Raw genomic sequence first — 20,596 nt, 5'->3', positions numbered from 1 at the left:
TACAACTATAACAACCATGTGCGCAGCTCAGGTAATTAAACCAGTGGTGGGATTCAATTTTTTTTTACTACCGGTTCTGTGGGCGGGACGTGGCGGGCGTGGCAGGGGAAGGATACTGTAAAATCTCCATTCCCTCCCCACTCTAGGGGAAGGTTACTGCAAAATCCCCCATTTTCTCCTGATCAGCTGGGACTCGGGAGGCAGAGAATAGATGGAGGTGGAGCTTGTCAATATGCTTCGGTTCTCCGAGCTACTCAAAATTTCCGCTACTGGTTCTCCAGAACTGGTCGGAACCTGCTGAATACCACCTCTGAATTAAATCCAAAAGATGCCCATCAATAGCCACACTAAATGAAGCCACACACACACACGTCACCACTAAGGTACTCTAATCTCAAATCAACTTCACCTTGAGGCCATCTGCTGAGGCCTTTAGTGTTCCCATCATATGTGGATGGGGTGAAGAAGACTCCAACTTTTTCCATCATACGAGATAAGGTGAAGAAGACGCCAGCTTTTTCTTTCTTTCTCAAGAAAAAAATGATCTCACTTGTGTCCAAGCTTGATAAAGAAAACAGAAGGGAGCAGCTGCTGTTGCTCCCTTTCTTCATGCTTCATATTTCAGCATGGATGTGTGAAATTTCTTTTTCTCCAAAGCCCAATGCAGAGGCAAGACAGAAGGGTTGGTAGTGAGGATAACAAGAGGCAAATGTAATCTTCTGGAAAGACAAAACTGCAACCTGGAGTCAGCAGGAAAGCTTAATCTGCATCCTGCAGCCGAGTCCAGTTTACGGAATCTGACTTATATATGGAAGAACCATAATCGTCCCTTAATGTTCTGGAAAAAGCCTTCAGCAGTGAGATAATCAGCTTGTACATTTGTATCTTTGGGGAGGGGGAGGGAGGGGGAAAAAAAGGAATAACAGCACAAATAGTGGAAAAAGCTTGCCAGACATAGAAGCATAGCAGGACCATATGGCTATGAAGAAAAATCTGAGCTGCAGACAGTGTGGGCGTTGTTGCTCAGGAGAGTTTGGTAACATAAAGTGGAAGTTTTCCCATAAGATAGGAGTGAGCATTAAGGAAATAGGTGCAAACAACAATCCCCAGTTATCCTGAGATACCCAAGGGCAGCACTACGGCAGCAAGGCCAAGCAATAATGGCAAATCAGGCCTATAGCAAGAGAAAAAAGAAATCAGTATATTTTCTACTTTGCACGTTTTTTAAAAAATGGTCCAATTTGTTTTGTCCAAATTTTATAGGACTTTTTTTTAAAATAAAGAGGTCTACCATGTTTCCCCGAAAATACAACCTGTCCCGAAACTAAACCCATGCCACATTTTTCGCGTGGGCAAAAATATAAGCCCACCCCCGAAAATAAACCCCCCCTCCGGCCAGGCAGAGCACCGCTCACTGACCTAGCGTTATTCTGAAAGCACCAAGTCGCAGGAGCCGGGGGGGGGGGGGAGCGCTCACGTTGCTTGCTGCCTTCGGGATACCGCTAGGTTGGGGAGTGGCGTTCTGCCTGGCAGAAGGGGAGAGTTGCCGGGCGGCTGCTCCCTTGTGAACTGGCTCCTGAAGAGCTGGGCACAGCCTCAGCGGCGAAGCAGCCATGAGGTAACCATGCTCACGAGCAGCCACCCGGCAAATCCCCTCTCCAGCTGGAAAGAGCGCCATTCACTGACCTAGGGGGTAATCCCTAAGGTGCCAAGCCATGTGGCGCTCTGCCCGCCCTCCAGCTCCCGCGGCTTTGCACATTCGGGATACCCCCTAGGTCAGTGCATGGAGCTCTGCCCGGCTGGAGAAGTGGGTTGCGCGAGCGCCTGTTCCGCCTGCAGCTTCACCAAGCACTTGCGCAGCTCTCCCAGGCCACCGCCGCTGGCTGCTGCTGCCCGCCACCGCCCGCCGCCGCCCCGTTCCGCTCCACGCATAACTTCCAAATCCAAAACTCAGGGCCGAGTGTTCCAGCTTCGGCCGCTCTAGGAGTGCTCTCTATGGTGGGCCGGCTGCTGGAAGACTCTGTCCGGAAGACTCTCTGGGAGTTGAAGTCTACAAGTCTTAAAGTTGCCAAGTTTGGACACCCCTGGTTTAGGGTTTTACTTTGGGAAAGTCTACCTAACACAAACCTACTATAGCTGAACCACAGCTACTTGTACTTCTGTTTGTCTTCCTCCTGATGCATTTAAAATACTTCCAGTTACCAGAAGCTCGCCGAAAAAACATAGAACTTTTAAATGCATTACACTACAATTTGCAAAAACGGATGTAATCTATTCTGGAGTAGAAACTCAAAGTAAAGTCAAAGATCAGTTAGCAACAAAATACATGCATTTATGAAATGCTACCCAGCTCGGTGCAGGCAGGCTTAAAAGTCACATCTGTGGGATTGGCATCCAGAACAGCGTTTCATTACATCCCTTAAATAAAAAAACGCTGAATATTTTTAATAGTGAAATATGCCAATTAGAAAAGCTAAAGGCAACACAGGCAGTTCTACTAATACCCCAGAAGGAGGGAAGGGGCAAACTGGTATGAACAAAAGACATGATCAGTAGCATTAATTAAAGGGTTCCTGGAAATTTGATCGTATCAGTTTCTGAGCAATAATATAATTCACACTGTAACCCTACACATATTCTACTTCCTTAGTGATTTTTGGCAACAATTTTTCTAACGAGCTTCTGGAAAACAGGAGATGGAGAAAAGAAGAAGCAGTGTTGCTGGGTTACTGAGGGTTAGAAAGTGTCTAACATGCAATAACAGAGGCTGCAATGTGAATTCCTCCAATCAGCATGTTTATTCGCAATTCTACCTTCTGCTTTCTGCCAAATAACTCTGAAAGGGCCTTAGTTCTGACATAGTTTTCTGGATGCTTTAAAAGAATTAACTGTGGAGGCCATCTTTTAAAATTTCCAAAAGAAATTCTGTCAGATTCTGAAATTTGCTTATACCCACCTGTTAATTGGGGATGAATAATTGGGAGGAAATTCTTATATCAGTTTTACAAACTTCCTAATCTTGTTTCAAGCATGATGAGACCAGTTATATGTATTTGAGTTGAATCCATTTGATTTAGAATTCAAACAGGGCCATTAAAAAAAACAAAAAAAAAACTTCGGATCTCAAACTTTCCAACACATTTTTACTTTCACAAGAGCATATGGATGGCTCTTTCTGCGACATTAACAATGTCTTTGAAACAATGATGAAGACAAAAAACTTTCTCCCTCCAGAAAGATCACTGCACATCTCAATAACTTTAATGACTGGCCCTTCAAGGCCCAATCTCTCAATTCCTTGACACCGAAGAGAAAATGAACTATAATTAGGATTTCCAATAATATTTTGGGAGGGGGGAATAGGGAACATCTTCCCATGAATTAAACAGAGAATATTGTTTCAGGAGTGATCTCAACTATAGATTAGGGGGTTATCATAGATCCAAACAGCTATCCATGCTAACCACTGGAAAAACTCACATGATGTGGGAAGGAAGTAGGACAGCGGGTACCCACAAAGATTCCATGACAAACCGAGTTCCGGTTCCGGCGGCAGCGGCGACGGGCAGCTCTTTGCCCGCTCCGGCTCTCCGGTGGGCTTCCCCACTCCTTGGGGGGCACAGGACACCCCTCAGAGGGGTCCTGCCGGAGGGGCGGCATCGCGGGGAGCTCCTGCATCGGCGGCGGCCGGCGGGAGGTCTCTCGCGCGCCCAAGGCACCGGGGAGCTAGATCGGAGGGCGCCTCGCGTTTCTGCGCTTCGCGCCTCGCTAAAGCCGTCGGGAGAATGAAGCAAGTGAAGGAAGCAGCTGCGGTGCGGTGAGGCTGCTTCTCTCTTCATGCCCTATTTTGCACAAAGAACTAGTTAGCTTTCTTTAAATAACTTTCGGAGTATTCTGGAGGCGCGGCTGGAGGGAGGGGGGTTTCCCCCCCCCTTGGATAAGCGGCGAGGAATAATCTTGCTCTCAGCCCCCGGGGAAGGAGGAGGGGGGAGAGCCAACGAATGAAGCCTCACCCAGGTTGGATGATTTTCTTTGCAATTTAATTTCACTATTTACTGAGATTTGAGGACCTTTGGAACTTTTTAAAACTTTGATATGCCTCTGTGCCCAAAACTGGCAGGGCAAGATGGCACACTTCCGTTGTCTTTATGAACTGTGAAACCTGACTCCACCTTTAAAATTCAGGCTTCCGGTCTTTGTCTCCGTGTCTCCCAGAGGAATCTCTTGTGGATTGGTCTTTTTGAACTTTCTAGGGGAAACCTTTCATCTATTGCCAGACTTATTAGAGAGATTCTCTTCTGCCTGGTTCTTCTGCTCCCGGACCTCACCTGGCTACCCTTCTTTTCTAACTGTTTATCTTATATATGGACTGAACTTCTAATGTTATAAAGGATGGCATCCAAAAGACCACCTCCTGGGAAATCTGGCTTTGCCACATCTGCTCCAACATCTGTAACATCCAGTCCAGCCACACAGTCCAAGATAACAGAACTGATGCAACCTAAGACTATAGAGATGGACTTTCAACAAATGCTTCAACAAATTTTACAGGGCCAGGAGGAAATCAAGAAACAGCTAAGGGAAATGAAAGATGAAATTAAAGAAAATCAAGCCCAAATTTATAAGAACTCACAGAGACTGGATCTTGTGGAAGGGGGGGTGGAGGAGGTGAGGGGGGGGGTGGAAGCTGTGCAGAAAGGGAACAAAGATCTTGACATCCAACAGATGAAATTAGAATTTGAGAGAATGTCCTATTATCTTAGATTTCAAAATGTTATAGAAGAAGATGGGGAAAATATAAGGGACATCATGACAAACATTCTGGCTGACTACACACACAAAGAAAAACAACAGATGGGGTGGGATATAGATCTGGTTTATAGAGTGAATTCAGCTTACGCTAGAACACACAATGTACCCAGGGAGGTTCATATTAAATTTCTTAGAAAAAGCACAAGAGATGAAATTCTGGGTGTACAAAGGGGGCAAGCATTGATATATCATGATATGGAGATAACCATTCTGAAGCAGATCCCTAAGAAGATTAGAGAAAAAAGAAAAAATTATTCGCAATTAGCGAATAAATTATACCAGAAAGGGGTGTGGTTTAGATGGTTGATGCCTGAAGGTATGCTGATATTCTGGGAGGAGACAAGAATTAGAATTAATTCACCCATAGAGGCGCAGGCCTTTATGGAAAAAAATAAAACATTCCTAGAGAAACCACCAGATACCACAACGGACACGCAGGACACGGGAGGGGCCAGAGCTCTGCCAGTGGAGGGAGATGGGGCAATAGCAAGAAGACTCAGATCACAAAAATAAACAAGAAAATCATATTATTATAAACTGACCGAAAGTGAAAATGGAATTATATTTGGACTTTATACTGTAATGTTTAATTTGATTGAATTTAATAATAGAACTAATATGCTGACTGTAATCAATTATATACTAATGCATTATATTAAATGTATACTATGGGTATGGAGGGAGGGGGGCCTCACACACTTTGCAACTGCCAAAATTTGTATACCTGTCCATTTACCCTTTTCCCTATAAATCTTGAAAAACCAATAAAATTTTATTATAAAAAAAAAAAAGATTCCATGACAAACCCACTGGGGCAAAGCAGAAAAAATGGAAAGCGGCTATACTGATGACCATGTTAACCAAGCTGCTGAAAGCTTTCCCTTAGCTTGCTTTGTAAATGGAACAAGAGAAGGGAGTAAATTTTAAAACAAAAAACTACAGCCAAGAGCTCACTTCAGCTCCTCCCAATGTCTAGAAACCTTCTCAACCAGTCATCTGAGAAAGTACTTATGGGCTTTAAAAGCAAACAGTAAAGGCTGTTCCACCTCTTTATTTTCCTAACCATTATTTTTAAAGAAGTCATTTCTATACGTATCTAATTCTTACCTCAAACTTCCGAAGATTAATAAGAACAATTTGCTCTAACTTAATGAGATATGTAAATACTGTTAGCTTCAGTAAAGTTATATTTGCCACAGTTTTCTTCTCCATTATTTTCCATGATACACATAAAAGCACACTAGTGTCAAACATTGGGCACAACACAACTGACAAGGTCCCTGAGAGAAGGCATGACATTCATTCAAGACAGACAGGACAAGATAAAAACAGAGTTTAAGAAGTTACTAAGAAGAGATCAAACTGGCCAGTCCTAGAGATCATCAACCCTGACTGCTCTTTAGAAGGCCAGATCCTGAAGATGAATCTCAAATACTTTGGCCACCTAATGAGAAGGAAGGACTCCCTGGAGAAGAACCTAATGCTGGGAACGATTGAGGGCAAAAGAAGAAGGGGAAGACAGAGAATGAGGTGGCTGGATGGAGTCACTGAAGCATTAGGCGTGAGCTTAAATGGACTGTAGAGGATGGTAGAGGACAGGAAGGCCTGGAGGAATGATGTGATGAGTGGGACACGATTTTGCAACTAATAACAACAAGAAGTGATAAAAAAAAAACAGGGATGCTGCAGTAGCAGCCATGAAAACAAGCACACTAAAAATGACTTTGGGAGAAATCTATCAAGTGAGATCATGAGGCACTTCCAATATAAAAAGCAATATTGGGGAAGGGAGCGTGTGGCAAGTTACCATTTTCTGAAAACCATCATCAGTTGCAGTTTCATTTCAAAATCCTTCACTTGTGCAAATGGGAAGCATTCGTGTAAAAGTTGCCCACGGACAATAAATTGAAAACTATCTTATCATTACTCAGCTAAATTCATTCCAAGCCATAAGCTAACAGAAACATTGCTGGATAGTCCAACTGACCCTGTCTTCTTTTTATGGTATCTATAATTAGACCTAATTTATCCCACACACCAGAAACAGGCCCTTTTAGAGCCACACCCAAACAACTACTGCCAATTTCAGACTTTTTTCTACTTAAAAAAAAAACAAAAAAACCACGGAAGATTTGATTGCTTGACAAAGGCTGAAAAAAAACTAATAAAAACATTATTTCCCTACAACTGGAACACGTGGCATGTAACAAGGTTGAAATTTTAAAAGATAATCTGCATTGCAAGTAGTCCTCGACTTATGACAATTGAGCCCAAAATGTCTGTTCTTAATTGTTATGTGAATTTTGCCTCATTTTACAACTTTTCTTCTCTCAGTTGTTAAGTGAATCACTGCAATTGATAAGTTAGTAACCCGGTTGTTAGGTGAACCTGGTTTCCCCTTTGACTTTGCTTATTAGAAGGTCGCAAAAGGGGATCACGTGATTTTGGGACACTGTAACCATCATAAATATGAATCAGTTGCCAAGTGTCTGAATTTCGATCACATGATTATGGGGATGCTTGGGAAGGTTGTGTGAAAAATGGTCATGTGGCTTTTTTTTAGTGCCATTATGAATTCAAATGGCCACTAAGCGAACTGTTGTAAGTCGAGGACTACCTGTAGTTATAACAGTCTTCCACTTCACTATAACACAGTAACTATGAGTTAGTTAGGGATGTGGTGGCTCAGTAGCTAAGACGCTGACCTTGTCAATCAGAAAGATCGGCAGTTCAGCGGTTTGAATCCCTAGCACCGTGTAACGGAGTGAGCTCCTGTTACTTGTCCCAGCTTATCCAACCTAGCAGTTCAAAAGCATGTAAAAAAGCAAGTAGAAAAATAGGGACCATCTTTGTTGGGAAGGTAACAGCATTCCATGCGCCTTCAGTTTTTAGTCATGCTGGCCACATGATCACGGAGACGTCTTTGGACAGTGCTGGCTCTTAGGCTTTGAAATGGAGATGAGCACCGCCCCCTAGAGTCGGGAACGACTAGCACAGATGTGCGAGGGGAACCTTTATGTTTACCTTATGAATTAGCTAAAATGGCCACATTGGAAAAATGATACTTAAAAAGAACCATTTAAAACAATGTAATAAAAAGAAAATGTATTATTTACTGCTGGATATTTGGAAACTATATCACTCACAGTTGTATCCCTGGGGTACTTTATAGGCCAAGGCCCACATTTGGGGATTTGGGGTTGTGTGTCAAGAGATTGAGCAGGCAGGATAAACAATTGAGCTGGGTTACTTGGTCAGGCAAGCCAGGGCACAGAAATGGGTTCAGTCATACCTAATTTTGATATACCGTAACTAAAAACAAATTATTTTAACCTGATTTTTTCCTGCAGATAAAATTCTCCTTCTTATCACATCAATCTTGTGCCAAGGGTTTGAGAGGTTGAAGCAACGCTCAAGGAAGTTAAGGTCAACATGATTCTGTAGCTTGACTAGGTACTTTTTGTCCTAAGCCATGGTTTGTTTCAACACGGTTCATTGAAAGTACCAGAATGGCTTTCTTCATACATAATGTAACACACAATTTTACAAACACAACAGTTGGGCTGAGGTATCATGCAAACAAAATTATTATGTAACATAATGTGTGAATCAAGAAAGCAATTATATAAAGTTTCTTCTAAAACTCTGCGGGGCCAAGAGTGCCTTTCTAGAATTTTAATAGTCAGCTCCTCATTTCTTCTCCAAATACAGGTCATGCACAGCTTGTCAGATAAAAGTTCTTTTTCTCAGCTCATTCAGATGGCAAAACTAATGTTAACGAGTTCAAATGATAAAAATAGATGTTCATTGAAAACTGGAAAGGAATATTGTTGGTAGGAGCAATTTACTTAAAATGGACCAATTTTTCTCCTTAGGGATCTTTTTTAAAAAAGGCCAGACAGCTATTTAGCTCTGCATTTCTTCATTGAATCTAGGTTGCATTAGGTTAGCCCAAATCTATTCATCTCCCATTTGTATTTTATTTAGTCCAAAAACTGATGCTGAGAAACTTTTGGGGCAGCTTAGTTCCTCACCAAATTGATTATTACAGTTTGAATATGATAATTCTATAACCCACTGTATACTGTACTTACGTAAAAATCAAAAACCCTGCCCGTTAAAAATATTGTTGCACCAAGTTCTTCCTTCAGATGGGAATAGGCGATAGGGCACTCAAATGCAAAATAAATTAGCTGATGAAAATAACAAAACAAATACTGCAGTGATGCTGCATATTATAGTAGAAGTTTTCCAACAGTAATGGGGCTGCATTCTTCCATGATTATGTAATCTACTACTTCACACAAGTTCTATGGCACACATCCAATAAATACAAACGGCTGTGATACTGAAAAGGACAGTTTAAAATCCACCATATTTTGAATCATACTTAGGGCCTGTAACCACAACTGAGGTTATCTTGGGCATTGTAAATTGGGCACTGTTGATTAACTGTGCAGTTTGGCGATAGAAACTTTAAATCAACACAGATGATTCCACTCCCATCCACCCACCCCAATTATAGGAAGCTGCCTTCCTATAATTTTAAGTTTACCTGTTTGTGGTCAGCAAGGATTATGATCTCTTTCCAAATAATATTTTCTTTCTGCAGCTCTGCATCTGAAAATGATTTCTGGTTTAGATACAGGCAAAAAAGTACACTGACTTAAACTGACCATTTTTCTGATTTCTCAAATAAAGGTATAAAGGTACATGAGTGAAAGCTGCCAGGAAACCAGATATTCTTGGCTTACAGATATTCTTTGAAAAATCCATTGAGATGACCAATCATATAGAACCTACTTTTCCAACTTAATTCTCCATGGGAACATTGCCAAGAACACTTGGTAATGTGGAAAACAGCACATCAAAAAAGCTGCAGAAACTGAAAGAGATATATACTAAGAAGATTAGTAACTTTAGATTCAGTGTCTGCATACGACAGCAGCACAGAACTGCACACAAAAACAGATGAGATGCTCACTCAGGAAACAGAACAGTGATTGGTATAGGCAGGCTGGGAAGCAGCATTAGCTGAAGTTGCAGGCAAGAAAAAGGAAAAAAAACCCACCCATAAGATCCACTTAGGAACCCTTTCACTCAAGATTCTGACCTAGTCAGTGGACGGAAACAGTGGTGGCTGCTCTGATCATTACCTTCACTGGAACCTGGATGAAGCAGGCATATCCTTTCAGGTCTTATTAGACCACTGGGCAGGGTAGAGTGCCATTGACTATGGTGACCTTCTGGTTTGTCAGTTGGAGACATCAGTTATTGGGTTCGGGGGAGACACATTTGCAAATGAAACTTGAGCAACTTGAGAGAAGCAGCTAATAAAGACTTCAGGATGCTGTTTGAATTCAGATATATCACTTGATATTGCCAAAGCACTGCTCTTCTCTTCTCACAGGAACCTTTGTTGATCATGATGTAGGATCAACATTGTAGATAAAAGCTAATTTAGCAGTACTGTAAGATAAAATTTAACTCCAACGGTCGGTGAAAGCAACTGAATTCAGGCAGCTATACTGCACTTGAAACTCTTTCAATTGTATTGCTAGGGAAACAGCTATGGGTCCTACTTATAACTAGTCTCCACCAACGCAAGGGGAAGTGTTCCAACTGCTTCAACCTTCATGGAAGCAAACTGACCAAATGCAGAAGGACAAACGGCACTTGGGGTCATAAGCCTCATGATGAAGGCCATCCCAGAGCATGAATTTTAGCAACTTCCCATTTCTGAATCTGTTGAGAAGTCCAACATTCATAATCCTATGATGAAAACAGCAAGTCCAACTTTCAATTAGTCTCATCACATTTTAACTAAACAGCAGCTAACTAATGGGCAAAAGTGATTGCAGCTGAGAGGCATAATACTGTTTAAAAACAAACAAAATTAAACTAAGAAAACAAAGTTTCAAAGTCATTTTTTAAATCAATGGAATTAAAAAAAAATAGTGCTGGCTCACTATGCAGTGTTTATGAAGTAAAGGCTTTTTCTTCCTATTTTCTCCAAGAGCTACTAAAATATTGAAATATTTCTGTAAATGAGGATTACTTTAGAAATTATGTAAAGCATCTTCTTTTAGAGCCAAGTAAAAACACTTGTTTATAATGTTAAAACATTTCCATTTTTTAAAAAGTTTCATTTGTACTAATGATGCATTAAAAAATAGACTATTTCTCTGGAGAATTCATTCATATAGGAAATACATTATGAATTGAAGTGGATCTTTTGATAAGCAGTATCAGCCACACAAGAAAGCAGGCAGCAGCTTCATTATGATTCCAAATTCTGTATCTTTATTACAGCTGAAGAGCAGAGGTTTAGCTACCTAAATGAATCAATGGCTTTTTGAGAAGTTTATTTCTGATGCTGAGAATTGTTTTAATAAAATGTTTTGCCTGATAAACATAAATAATAAAGGTTTAGAGAAAATATGTACTGGTAAAAATATTAATAAACATGCCATGCTAAATCAATAAGACGGAATTACTTTTTTAAAAAGCATCTTCAGATACCACAGGTAGCTACATCAGGCTGACCTCAAAAAAGCTAATTAGGGTGAAAGTACCTGAATGAGAGGCCAAGGGGAAATCACAAAACTATAGGCTAATCTGAAAATTAAAAAAGAGAAAAACTGCAAGAGAAAAAAGTTTCCACAGTGTTGCCAAGAAACCTACATTGTTATCATTGTATGTAATCACCAGAAGTCAAACACAAATTGAGGCTGTCTTTTCCTTTTATCACAGCAATTTCAAAAGAGAGCTTTAATGGAGGATTATGACTTTTGACTACTTCCTTAAGAGAACTGATTTTTAAGTGACAACAGCTTTCTAATACATTAATTTGTTGTATCTCTTGTATAATCACAAAATCTTCCAAATGTTCTATTATTTCATTAATTTTGGATGCCAGCACTCAAAAAACATGTTTTATAAAAATTTAAGGCTGAATACATAAATTGGTGAAATGGTATACTAAACTCTCTCTAAATTATTACAGTATCTGATTTCAGAATATCTTTTTAAAGCTTCTATGGAACATTCCAAATTTATTAGCAATATTGTAGAACATACAGTAAATGAAATAAAATGACTATTAGTGTATGAGATGCAGAAGATGGTTTTAAAGAAGTTGGCACCATTTTCCTGAAAATTTTAACATATTCATTATAGTGAATTTGACACTACAGTAACATCAATGGTAACTCATTATTTGCTTACTTTATTCAAATGGCTGAATTCATGCACATTTAAAATCAAAAACTAAACTCTGCATGGGTCCAATAAACCCAGAGCCACACACTAGCCAACTGTTTTTTTCCACAAATCTGCAAAAATACCTAGTAAGAAAAAAAAAAGGTTTTATTCATATAATCCTGCACCAAATGCCCAAATCACCTTTGTGGAATCCCTTCCAAGTTTTTCAAAATACTGCATTCATCCTCCACAGAATGGAGAAAAGGAAGAATGTCTTCCTAATACAACCCACACTGCTGTGCTCTTTGTCACTTCATTTGCATTACGATAAATCTGAACAGCCAAACTGTAAGGCTCCTTAAAAACGAAAAACATATTCAAGGAAAATAATTCACTCAGTGCAAGAAAAGTAGAGCACAGAGACTGCAAGCATTAAAAAGCAGGACAAGGGGAAAAAAGAGAAGGTGGTGGCAAGTGAATTTTAAGCGGCTGTCAATCATTTTTATTAATACTGCTAAAGATCAAAATATGGTTAAATTCCACAGCACTGGAAAACTCAGTTTAAAATGTATGTTAAAATACATTTTAACTAACTATTCCATGTGATACATGGAGGAAGCAAGAAGATTATGCTTTTTTCCCATCCTGAAGATTAAGGCAGATGGATTTAGAGACTGAATTCACAAAAAGCGACTGCATTAGCTACTGCCACAGGAGTGCCCTCCAAGTATGCTTTCTTATGGCTCTCACCGTTCCCAGCCAGCAGGACCCACAACCACAGCCATTAGCCATCACAGTCACAGGAGTTTTAGTCCACAGCAACAGTTGAGAATGGATGCGCGGTCCACACGGTGTCATGTCATGTCTTTAAAAGCACCCTTGAAGAAAACCACCACGGCAAACGGAGTATTTTTTAAAAAAAATTACAGTTAATGCAGGCATTGCAACCACATTTCGCAGCAAATAGATCCGAGAGCCTTTACCAGTTTGACTGGACTGCAGCATTCCTGCCATACTGAAGGCCTGAGCCCGCTGTCCCAAATCCGGCTCCCAAATCAAAATTGGGGGAAAAAAGAAAGAAAGAAGCAGCAGCTTCCTTTTGTGGCTTATCTAGCAAATACAGCAGCACAGATAAACAAATATTGCCATTAGAAAGTTTTTACACAGGAAGAGCCTGTAAGGATGTGGAGCAAATCCTTCTCTCTCTCTCTCTCTCTCTCTCTCTCCTGGGGTTCTTTTCTTTTTCCCCCCTTAAAATACCTCTAAACCTCTTCTCCTAAGAAAGGAGGGGGGACTTATTTCTCTCCTCTAGCACAGCTTGGGATTTTTTTTCTTCCATTGAGAGTGGGGGGGGGATCACAATGCAGCTGCTGCAGCCCAGATTTCGACCTCTTGCACACCACGCAATGCAACAGCACAACCATCCTTCCTCCCTCTCTCCCTCTACAACCCCCCCCCCCATTTTTTTTGCAGGGAAGGGGAGGGAGAAAACCGGGTCTGAGAAGAAACCCTCCAAAAATGGATGATCTCGTGTAACATTGGCGGCGGAGGGGAGCGACCCAGGAAAGTGGGGGCTCAGGTGACCTTGCGAGGCAGGCAGGCAGAAGAAGGGGTGCAGGGAAGAAGTGGGGAGGGGGTGGGCGGGGTGAAGGGGGGTTTCTTCCAGAAGCGACGGGGGGGGGAAGCGCCCCCACCCCCCAGGAGCGGATCCGGCAGGCTCGGAATCAGGAGCCGCTTCGAATGAATGAAGCCGGGAGGAGCCGCCGGGTCCCCCTTCCCTTATTGGGGTGGTATGGGGCGGGGGGCTCCGTGGGGTATATTTGTCCACCCCCAGTCTTCTTCACCCGCGCGCATCCCTCCCGTGTCCGGATCTCGGCGGCGGCCCCGTTTCCTCCCTCATCCCGGGGGAGGAAAGCCGCGGGCGGAGAGGCGTCGCTGGGGAGCCGCAGGTGCGGAGGGGCGACGGAGGAGAACGCCCGCCCGCCCGCTCGGTCTTTCGGGCGCCTCATCCCCGGGGCTGAGGGGAAGCCGGCGGAGGGCCGGGGCAGCGGGCGAGGCTCACCTGCGGGGCCGCCGCATCGCTCCGCCGCGGTTATTTCTCTGCCTCTCCCTCTCTCTTTCGCTCCTTGGCTCCGGGCCGGCGAGGGGCAGCACCGCCACCGCGACGGCCACCCGCCTCCTCCCCGCTTCGGTGGGGAGGAAACGCTGCCTCGCCTCGCCTCACAGCCGCCTCAGCCACCGCCTCTGGCTGCCTCGCGCGCGCGCACCGGCCCGGGCCACGCCCCTCTCTCTCTCTCCCCCCGCTCTCCCCACCCAGCCTCGAGCTGACGTGACGCGCGCGCTCGCGCCACCAGCGGCCGCGAGAGGCGGAGTTCTCCTCCGGCCGCCGCACCCCAAGCCAAGCCCCGCCCACGCCTCCTCCTCCTCCGCCTCCAGGGGGCGGAGCGAAAGAGGAGCAGAAGAAACAGGCAGGCCCCATCGGAAAAAGCAAGAGCGGCGCGCGCCTCACAGCCCCGGCCCGGCGATTCCCGTCGGTGCTTTACGCGAGTGGCGTAGCGCGGGATGGGAGGGGTGGAGGCCAAAGGGAGGAAAGCGGCGCGTTTTCTAAGTGGGTTTTACGACGCACGGCTCGGCGACGTGCTTGGCGGCCGCCCCGGGCAACCCCCCCCCCCCCCCGCGAGGAGCGCGAGGCCCGGCGGCAGGTAAGGCGCCTCATGAGGGGAAGATTCCTCTGAAGGGAGAACCGGGCGCCGCCTCCGGAATGAGCGGAAAGGCCGCCTGAGGGGAACACTGAGCGTGGCCGCGGCCCGGTCTGAATTCGGTCCGGTTGTCGGATAGCGCTCCCTCGGCGCCTGGAGGGTTGACACCCCCCCCCCTCCGTGAGGGAAACCGCCTCTGCCCCGCCATTGATTCGCCCTCATCCCGTGTTAGGATTAGTCCTCGGTTTACGACCACAATCGGCGTTGTTAAGTGAGACATTTGTTATATTTTGAATTTTTCTCCACTTTCTTGACCCAGTTGGTAAGTGGAAATCCTCCAGCCTTCTAGATACAGGTAGTCCTCGACTTAAGGCCACAGTGGAGCACTTTCTGTTGCTAAGTGAGACATTAGTCAAGTGAGTTTTGCCCCATTTTCTTGACGCAGTTATTCAGTGAATCACTGCGGTTGTTAAGTGAGTAACCCAGTTGTTAAGGGAATCTGACTTGGGGGAAGGTCGCAAAAGGGGATTGTGTGACCACGGAGATGTGGGGGTAGACACAGCAGCGGTCATAAGTGTGAAGCAGTTGCCAGCTGCCTGAATTTTGATCAGGTGGCCATGGGGATGCTGCAGTGGTCGTAACTGTGGAAAGTGGCCGTACGTCACATTTTTCAGTGCGGTTGTAACTTTGAACAGTCGCTAAGCGAACTGTCGTAAGTAGAGGACTACCTAGACAGCTAAGTAAAACATGGTTAGATCATTTCACCTGCAGGGAAATTGCAACTATAAGGAACTGTCTTTCTAATATATTATTATATTATATTATAATATAATATAATATAATATTATATTATATTATATTATATTATTATATTATTATATTATATTATATTTATTATAGTCAGGTAGTTATTCTACCTGGTGAGATGGCAGCATCTAGCTAACTTTGACTTATCTTGGAAAAGCTAAACAAGGTTCATCTCAATTAATACTTGCATGAGACACCACTAGGAAATGTAGGCTAACAAGCAACTCGGAAAGCAGCCGGAGAAACTACTGCCATATCTTTACCCAAAAAAAGCGACATGGATGTGGTGATGAGGTCATCAGAGGTTGTGCACAAGATTTTTCTTCTTACTCTACAATTTTCAAGGCTATTTTGCCTTTCCCCCCCCTACCACTGGAAAGTTACTTGGCCTAAAAAAAGGTTCCTGTATGCCTATCCCTTCATAATTGCAGGTTCTATTTTTTTTTTTTTTGCTTTGTATAGTATACTTAAAAGTGCTTTGTTGTAGCTTCCAAGGAAATGAATTGGTATCTTAAAAAGATTTCCTTTAGATATAGAATTTATTTGGTGAGTCACTGCCGTGAGGTTTCAAGTAACAGCTAATGGATAGAATGAGCAATACTTGGCTATTGGGAAGAAAAGAAACGCAGCCAGGAAATGAACAATTTCTGAATGCTGAAAACCACCATGTTGCTCTTACTGACAGTTGGAGGCTAAGCAAAGAGAAGGATGTAGCATCCATTGTGTAGCTATTAACCTGTGCAAATCTGGATTGTAGACTTGGGTAATCATAGATGCTCCCGTTCCATTTTGAGATTCCTGTTAACGGTGATTAGCATTATGGGTCTTAAATCCATAAGGTATTTGCCTCGGAAGAATAGGAAGCTCTGGATGCATTTAAAAAAAAAAGTCAAACACCAATTCATTATAACAAGGGGTCTTCATACTTGGCAACTTTTAAGACTTGTAGGTTTCAACTCCCAGAATTCCTCATCCAGCAGGGTTGAAATCCACAAATCTTAAAGTTGCCAAGTTTGGATCTACTATAGATCCCTCATGTAGATCACTCTTAATTCTCATTGTTTTCAAAAGGCAGTTGTTTAGTTATTGCCTTTGGAGATCTTAACGATTACTAATACATACAAGTCATCAGTGAATTTCCTTTGTCTTTTAATTGTATGCAGGAAAACTTCCCATTCCTTCCTAATGAGTAAATAAATCAGCACATGCAGCTTCTTTCCTGTTGTAATGAATGGGTGTTCTCCAGTTTTCTCTGAGTCAGGCCCAGGGGACAGCGCTCAGTGTCAGTTGTCCACTTTCAAAAGGCTGAATCAGAGCCTAGTGATATACAGAAGTATTTACAAAAGCAGAACATCAAATAACTCCAAGGCTGCAGTCAGTTTTTTAATTCCTTGAGAAAGTTTTAGTGGCAGCGACCTTTAGATAAACAAGAATCCGATCAGGCTGAAAAATAAGCAGATATGTCCCTGAATTCAAGAGTCAGTTTGCTTTCCTTGAGGTAGAAAACTCTTTCAAAATCCAGTCAACATCTAATCAATTGTTATGCTCTCATTTGGCAAATCAAACGTTAGTATATTCTCTCGTTTTCACATTTCACCTTTTTCATTCGGGAGCTCAGATGCAGGAGCTCTTGACAATTCTCATGGGTAAATTTCTTTCTTCATCTCTCTTCCTTTTAGGCTTTGGGCTTTCTTCAGCAGTCGTAGCCCTGCTTGCACAGAATGGACCCCGTGGTCCTGAGTTACATGGACAGTTTGCTGAGACAATCGGACGTTTCTTTACTAGACCCTCCATGCTGGCTTAACGACCACATCATTGGATTTGCCTTTGAGTATTTTGCCAATGGCCAGTTCCGAGACTTCTCTGACCAGGCCTGCTTCGTGGGCCCAGAAGTGGCCCAGTTCATCAAATGCACCACTAACCAGGAGGAACTGGCTGTGTTCCTTGAGCCCCTGGGCCTGCTGCAGAAGAAAATTGTGTTCCTGCCTATCAATGACAACTCCAACCAGGCAGCCGGTGGCACCCACTGGAGCTTGCTAGTGTATTTCCAAGACAAGGACAGCTTTGCTCACTATGACTCCCACAGCAGGTGTAACTCCGCCCATGCCAAACAGGTTGCAAGGAATTTGCAGTCCTTTCTTGGCAAGAGGGGCAAAGTTGCCTTTGTGGAGGAGAAGGCTCCAGTGCAGCAGAACAGCTATGACTGTGGGATGTATGTGATCTGCAACACGGAGGCCCTGTGCCAAGAATTCTTCCAAGGGCAGCAGGAACCGGTGCTTCAGCTCTTGACTCCTTCGTACATCACAGGAAAGAGAGAAGAATGGAAAAAACTCATTGCTAGACTCTCCAAGAAGTGACTTGTGACTTTCCAGCGATTGGTCTTTAAAAAAAAAATCTTGTTCTCTGTGCCTGAGAGGAGCACTTGTGCACAAGACTTCTTTTTCCCTACAGAAAAAAATGTACTTATCTTTGCACTTCTTCTGCACTGCATTATTCTGCAGTGCTAAGACCTGGGAAATAGCAACGCCATCTTCCCTAGTTTGGAGCAGCTGCCGCTTAGCCTAACCTCTGTATCCTCCCAAATCCCCACGATGCTCAAGTTCTGTGTGTGTGTGTGTGTGTGTGTGTGTGTGTGTGTGATCCAGTTTCAGTGATGTCAGTGGCAGAGACACGGCCTCTGTGCAATTACGGCAGCTTTCAGTGTCTCTCTTTTGGAAGCATCCCTGAATGTCTGGGAATGGAGATCAGATTTTTATACGGCTGTAAAATTACTGTTATCGCTTGTAATCCAAAGCTTCAGTCTTAGGGCTGGGAAGCAGAGGTCTCTAATTCCTGCTTTTCTGAAAAGGAAGTGGGGTAAAGCTATTTATTGTGTGAAGTGTTTTGCCTGCCTCCAGTAACTATATGCTTCACTGTAGTGTGAGGAAGCCAAATTATTGTACAGTACAGTTGCCTTGAAGGCAGGAGAGTCAGCTCCTCTTTATTTCTAGCTCCATCTCCGCCTCCTGTTTTATTTAACATGGTAAGGATTTTTTTAAAGGTGCTGTACTACTGAATGAATGATATGATGAACCTATTAAAGGGAAAGGAATTTTCCCTTCAATATCTAGACCAGGGCCAAGGGGATATCTTATCTATCTATATATCTCTACATAAACTGAAATTTCTGCATATCACTTTGAGCACTTTGACCTAGAGAGTGCCTTAATAGTGCACTGAATCTATTTCCCTAAATTGTATTCCGCTGGAGTGAAGTCCAGTAAGGCTTGATTTTAATTAGTTATCTAACATTGCACCCTCGGATTTCTGGATATGTACTTGCAATGGCAGGAGGACTCGAGTGTTTGGCACAACGAAGAGCTGGAGTTGACTCACATTCCTTGAAAATTGCAGAGGCAGACAACTGGCTGGTGTGCCAGTGGCTCTGTAGAAATTCAGCAACACGTTAGGAGAAAAGTTGTAATAGCCAACGAAGCAGTGGATCAGCACTCACCCATTTCTCAAGCCTTCTTTTCAATTGCTGAACAATATGCGGGATTTGGATTGAAGATAAAATCATGACTTGAGATCCTTCCATGGTTGTGTGATGTAAATTTGCTTCCTTCTGCTGAACATTTGGCTGGGCTGAAAAAAGTAACCTATTTTGTTTGGTAATGTGCCAAGCCAGGTGGTTTAGCCTTACAGCCTTTATTATCTGAGGTCGTCCCCCGTCCCCCCCCCCACACTAAATCTTGTTTTATTGATTCCTGATGGATGCTGCCTCAGCAACGATCCTTTTTTAAAATGCTGCACAAGGAGCATCTTCAACAGGATTTAAGTAACAAATTCAGTTGTTTTACCATATGTTAAAACTGTTGGGCAGAAGCACTTGATAATTTCTCTTATTTGCATAATCGCATTATGTTTGGGAAAAACCTTCAGTCAAAAATTAAAAAGAAAACCTCTCTGAAAAGCGATGGCATTAAGTCTTGTTTTGTTTCCATGCAATTGTTGAATTGTGGAATCTACACCCAGCTGGAGAGGGAAACAGCCACTTAGTTCTGGAGATATTTTCTGTAAGATGAAGAAGCTTCTGCAGACCACGATGGATTGTTAAGAGTTCAGTTATAGCACATTAAAATCAAGGATGCCTTCAGAGGCTTTTTTGAGGCAGCTCCTTCATTCAGGCATGAATTCTAGGACAGCAACAGAGGCACCTTGAAGTCCTCCTATGTGGCTGCTTCTCTCTTGCCCCCAAACAACCCTAAAAAGGGAAGTCTTTAATAGCTCCCCAGGAACTCTTTGGTAACAATCTACTGTTAAAACCCAGGTCCTTTCATTTGGGTATTTTTAGCAGCAACCTTCACCTTAAAGGCAACTTGTCATAATTACTAGATTGTCAGCTTCCTTACAGTGCAGCAGCATGAAAATTCAAGTGTTATGCCATGGTGATGGGGGGGGGGGGGAGAAAAGAAAGGATCTTGGCCCTCCTATTTCTGTAAACAGAGAATTCAGAATAAAAGAATGTGGGATTAAAGAAAGTAACCAAGGCCCTATGCAGATTCTTTCAGTTTCTGTACCAACTATTGAGCGCCTTCACATCCACGGAGGACAGGAATAGCAGAGACACACTAGAAATGACCAGTGAAGTCAATTTGGATCATTGTTGCATCACTGGAAGTGTTTTCGGCTCTCAGCTGGGTTGAGGGAAATGTACTCCTCTAAATGTCTTATGAGTGGTGGTCCCAAAGGGTGCTTTTTCAAAAGGCAACTGGACTTTCTTTTGTTTTTCCTTGAAGACGTTTCGTTTCTCATCCAAGAAGCTTCTTCAGTCAGAACTGAAGAAGCTACTCGGATGAGAAGCAAAACGTCTTCAAAGAAAAACAAAGGAAGTCCAGTTGGTACTCTTCTAAATGCCCCTTTGCATTATTTGCATCAAAGGGCGTCTCCCAACATTTCTGGGCCTATTTATCTAGAACAGCAACCCTGCAACCTTTTGGGCACCAGGGGCTGGCTCCATGGAGAGAGGTTTTACAATGGATCAGAGGGAGCGTGGTTTCACATGCTACCTGCCTCTCCCGGGACTTTGCTTGTTT

At 43.2% G+C, this 20,596-nt stretch overlaps 2 protein-coding genes across 9 annotated transcripts in view; one reads left to right on the top strand and one right to left on the bottom strand.

The window, feature by feature from the left end:
- MYO9A (myosin IXA) overlaps positions 1-14,262 on the bottom strand; it is a 98,714-nt gene extending 84,452 nt beyond the window's left edge. For 5 of the 6 annotated variants that reach the window (XM_081964462.1, XM_081964464.1, XM_081964467.1 and 2 more), the window contains exon 1: positions 14,078-14,262. The gene's annotated coding sequence lies outside the window, so the exon portion shown is untranslated. Of the gene's footprint in view, positions 1-9,367; positions 9,436-14,077 lie in introns of those variants that run through there. The other variant, XM_081964463.1, reaches the window with a different exon arrangement.
- A 210-nt stretch (positions 14,263-14,472) lies between these two features.
- SENP8 (SUMO peptidase family member, NEDD8 specific) lies at positions 14,473-19,835 on the top strand. Of its 3 annotated transcripts, none has more exons than XM_081965255.1 (2): positions 14,473-14,717; positions 17,201-19,834. In XM_081965255.1, the coding sequence occupies exon 2, from the start codon at positions 17,243-17,245 to the stop codon at positions 17,876-17,878; it is 636 nt and encodes a 211-aa protein (XP_081821381.1). In that variant the 5' UTR covers positions 14,473-14,717; positions 17,201-17,242; the 3' UTR covers positions 17,879-19,834. The 3 variants fall into 3 exon arrangements, with proteins under 3 accessions (XP_081821381.1, XP_081821382.1, XP_081821380.1); XM_081965256.1 differs by lacking the exon at positions 14,473-14,717 and adding an exon at positions 14,724-14,985 and having other exon boundaries at positions 17,201-19,835; XM_081965254.1 differs by lacking the exon at positions 14,473-14,717 and adding an exon at positions 14,724-15,036 and having other exon boundaries at positions 17,201-19,835.
- Positions 19,836-20,596: the final 761 nt, after the last annotated feature.

Source organism: Natrix helvetica (genome assembly GCF_964273705.1).
Source record: "Natrix helvetica genome assembly, chromosome: 12".
Lineage (NCBI taxonomy): Eukaryota > Metazoa > Chordata > Lepidosauria > Squamata > Natricidae > Natrix > Natrix helvetica.
The sequence above is the reverse complement of the archived record's forward strand: the minus strand, read 5'-3'. Positions and strand labels throughout refer to the sequence as shown.

Excerpts from the sequence above, each read along its gene's own strand:
- SENP8 (XM_081965256.1), top strand. The coding sequence starts at position 17,243 with ATGGACCCCGTGGTCCTGAGTTACATGGACAGTTTGCTGAGACAATCG.